A 3,960-nucleotide genomic window follows, 5' to 3' on the forward strand; every position below is an offset into this window, starting at 1 on the left:
TCTCTCTCTTAAATTATCTTATGAATTCTCTAGCAACTTCTGCATTGAATTTCATTTCCACCAAGCATGGCAATCTCTAGAATTTCTATACGCACAATGCAGGTGTTATAAAATCATCATGTGAGATATATGTGTAAATATGAAAAACAAATAACACGGCAAGAATGCATAATGTACACATATATATGGATCGTGTGAATTATATAGACAATAACATGATTTAACTAACTAAAGATACACTTTTCCATTACGAATAGTAATTAGTGATATTCAATATGTTAGTGGACAGGGCAGTAATTCCAAGACAGATGAAAAGAGACTTGCACACATTACCAGGAAATGAGCTTCTTGGTTTCGCATATGGCTGCAGAGGTTCTAGAGCCTTCACCTTGCCCCACAGCTTCCTAGATCCAGCACCCTTCAGCAATATTCAAACATATTATTCATGCACTGACAAGCTAAATCAAACCTCACACACTGCACAATCTATGCATATAGTTATGTAAGTAAATTTTGAGATGGGAAGCTAACATGCATAATTCTGTTTAGCGCTTTTCTTATACCTTTACGCCAGCACTGTTTGCATGTTGCAAGTCTTCACTGAAAGCCTTGATTGCACTGTACTGTACTAGATCAGCGCTTGACTTGGCAAGAAATAAATGCACCAACAGAGACATAAATGACAACACTAGTCCTCCAAGGGCTGCCCATTTTATTTTCGATTTCATTCTAATATCTCTGTTCCAGAAAAATGCAACTTATCACTTGCTGACCTAAAATATGATCCAATTAGTATCAGCACATAAACTCAAATCCTAAAAAAGAAATACAAAAATGCAACAGAAGAAAGATGCCAATATATCCCTTCAATCACTGTAATTAATTCTAAGCAATGATATACAATAAATGTCAACCAGAATAATTACAACTAATAAAGAAGCACGCAGACGATTGAACACCGCAATGCAAATTGAGTAATAAAGAGAAGATATTATTACCAGTGAATTCGAAACAAGGGGTCAGTGGCATCATAAGTTAGGCCACAAAATTGATGAAAATTGCTGTTACATCTAAATAATAAACGCGAAACTGGGTTTCTGTTAAATCACGAAACCCTTTTGTGTTTTTATTGGATCGAGGTCAAAATCTGGCTTTGAGTAAACAAATAAATTACTATTAAAAAATAATAAGATAAATCTATACACGAAGGAGCTGTTGAAGAGTGAGAGCGGGGAACATGGAGAAACTGAATTGAACAGAGGAACGAAAGCCGTAAGGGGAAGAAATCCGAAATGGCAGATTTGAAAGAGAATGAAACTTCAGTCGGTCATGTTCCGATTTTTCCCGTCTAAATTTTCATTTTGGTATCTTAATTTTCATTTATCTCAAATTAAGGATTCGAATTATCGAAAATTGGTCTGTTTATATTCCCATTGGCAAAAGTTTTATGTTCAAGAAGATTTAGCCCCCTTTGAATCCTTTACATTTCATTTTTTCCTCTTGTATTTGCAATCACACAATCTTTCATAGTTTAATATTACACATAACTCGAAAAAAAAATTCTTCTTTTTTAATCACTCGTTTTTCAAAAAAATATTATTCTACCCTTTTTAGTTTTTAATTTCCCAAAAATAGGGGCTAACGAGAGGTTAACAGCGTCTGTAAGTTGGTATCTAACTTTCAAAAGCGAGCAAATTTATTCTCAACCATTCATTATCGTGACACAAGTGATCTCGATGGATGGTAAGAGATTGCTTGTTCAAAGCATATGGTACAATTTGCGAAGGTAAAATAAATAATAATACTAGTAATTTTATAGAGAAAGAAATGAGAGTAAAAAGTCCACCCAATCTTCTCCTTCCACGGTCCTATACCACCTAAGTCCTCTCATCCAGGGGCGGCCCCAACCTTTTTAGATTGTGGAGTCAAAAATTAATGTTTAATTTTTTAAAATAATATAATATTAATAAAAATAAGTTAATAAGCATTTTGATCCCTTGAAAATGTCTTATAATTATATCATTATCAATGATGTCAAATGAATTTTGTTACATGTATAATTTTGTTTACCATGTCATTTTTAAATGTCGAGTTAATGGTGAATAAATCAAATTGGATGTAGAAAATAAACGAATTGAAATAAAATTCACATTTAATTTATGAAGTAAATGAAATTTAATTTTAATGAAAAAATAATTTGAAAGTAATTCAAATTACATTTAATCGTAACGATTTTAGAATTTTTAAAGTCATCTTCCATGTAAAATTTTCTAATAAAATGATGTAAATTATATTGAAAAATTTATAGCACAAAAAGAATAAACGTTAATGAAATATTGACTTTTTTTAAAAGAAAAACAAGTTAAACGTTTTTTTTAGTACATACGTTTGACACATGTTTAACTATTTTCAATATCCGTTTGGACTATTCGATATGACTACGATATAATTTTTGAAACAAGCTTCTAAATGACGCAGACGATTTGTGGATTCAAATAATATATGATCATTGACAAATTTTAAAAATTAGCATATTATCAAATTTTTCGAAATACTAATTTGGAGCGGCTTACTTTGATATATCATTACTTTTTCTACGATTGATCATTTCGCACGCCATTAAGAAGCGAAAAACTAGTTTATGAGCACTTCAAAATAATATTAAGAATGCAATATTTCGATTTCATTTGATATGTATTAAAGCAGATCATAAAACGATTTTTAAAAAAATGCAAAATTTTGTGGGGTCAAATGACCCATGTGGGTCCGCTCATGCTCTCATCCTATCTCATGATCCACTGGGTTCAGTCGTGATACAATTTTAGAAAGGTTCGTGTTTATTTGCATTGGGCTCCCACAATTAAAATTGTTAATTTAAAATTAGGAAACCATACACAACTCTTATGTGTAAGAATTATATTTCAAAATTAACAAACTTATCAATTTATTTCAAAATTCAAATTAATAACATATGATTAATTGAAATTAATTATCCCAACCCAATTAATAGTATTCCCAACCCACCTCACCCACGGAACCTCTCCCATGTACCCTACCCACCTACAAACCTTTTTAAAATTGAAAACTTTTTTCAAGCTCATACCCCACCCTAAAACCACGCCCCGCACCACGCTCACCCCCCACGCCACCCCACCTCACCCCATAAAAAAATATAAAGTTTTTATTTTGGAGATTACACACCACCCCAACGAAAGCTCCCCAGATTTGTCACTAACTGTGTTATTTGTGACCAGACTTGTATTATATGTAATTAACTATGATCAAATTTGTCTTCATTGTGGCTGTTGGTGACTGACTAATTTGTGATTATATGTAATTAAGTCATTAACATGATCCCAAAACCACCCCACTAATCCCCTTACTTTATACCATCCCTACTCACGCCATCCTCAGAAAATTTTCAAATCATTGACTTGTGTTATCTGTGATTAATTATGATCAAATTTATCATCAGTGTGACTAACTGTGACGAGATCAATATTAATTGTGACGGTACATAACCAAGTTACAACTAATCACAATTAACACAAAATTGGTCACACCCAATCTCATTAAACATATACTTGGTCACATCTGATCACCACAAACAAATATATACAAACCGCATACCAGTACCAAAGTTACAACCACCATCACCTTCAACGCACCATTAGTACCACCTTCAACTCAAATCCACGATCATACATATTACCTTTCACCGACCCGTGTTATCTATGACTAACTGTGATTAAATTTTTCTTTAGCGTGACGATCTATGATCATGTCAGTCTAATTTGTAACTTATGTAACCAAGTCACACATAGTTACAATTAGCATAAATTTGGTTACAAACAGTTACAATGAAGATAGGCTTGGTTATACCCTATTGCCGTCACCACGACCACTCACAATAATGTCGAGAACCAAACGCGAGTCTAGTTTGTGTCCCCCAGGGCACAT

General features: G+C 32.9%; 1 protein-coding gene across 3 annotated transcripts; it reads right to left on the minus strand.

Annotated features, from left to right (window-relative positions):
- Window positions 1-232: 232 nt before the first annotated feature.
- On the minus strand, window positions 233-1,497 carry LOC111399256 (protein EMBRYO SAC DEVELOPMENT ARREST 30-like). 3 transcript variants are annotated; one of them, XM_023026524.1, is made up of 3 exons: window positions 999-1,497; window positions 564-773; window positions 233-418 (listed from the first exon to the last, which is right to left on the minus strand). In XM_023026524.1, the coding sequence occupies exons 2-3, from the start codon at window positions 726-728 to the stop codon at window positions 248-250; spliced, it is 336 nt and encodes a 111-aa protein (XP_022882292.1). In that variant the 5' UTR covers window positions 729-773; window positions 999-1,497; the 3' UTR covers window positions 233-247. The 3 variants fall into 3 exon arrangements, with proteins under 3 accessions (XP_022882292.1, XP_022882294.1, XP_022882293.1); XM_023026526.1 differs by having other exon boundaries at window positions 564-738; window positions 999-1,396; XM_023026525.1 differs by having other exon boundaries at window positions 564-768; window positions 999-1,396.
- Window positions 1,498-3,960: the final 2,463 nt, after the last annotated feature.

Source organism: Olea europaea, chromosome 8, assembly GCF_002742605.1.
Source record: "Olea europaea var. sylvestris chromosome 8, O_europaea_v1, whole genome shotgun sequence".
Classification (NCBI taxonomy): Eukaryota; Viridiplantae; Streptophyta; class Magnoliopsida; order Lamiales; family Oleaceae; genus Olea; species Olea europaea.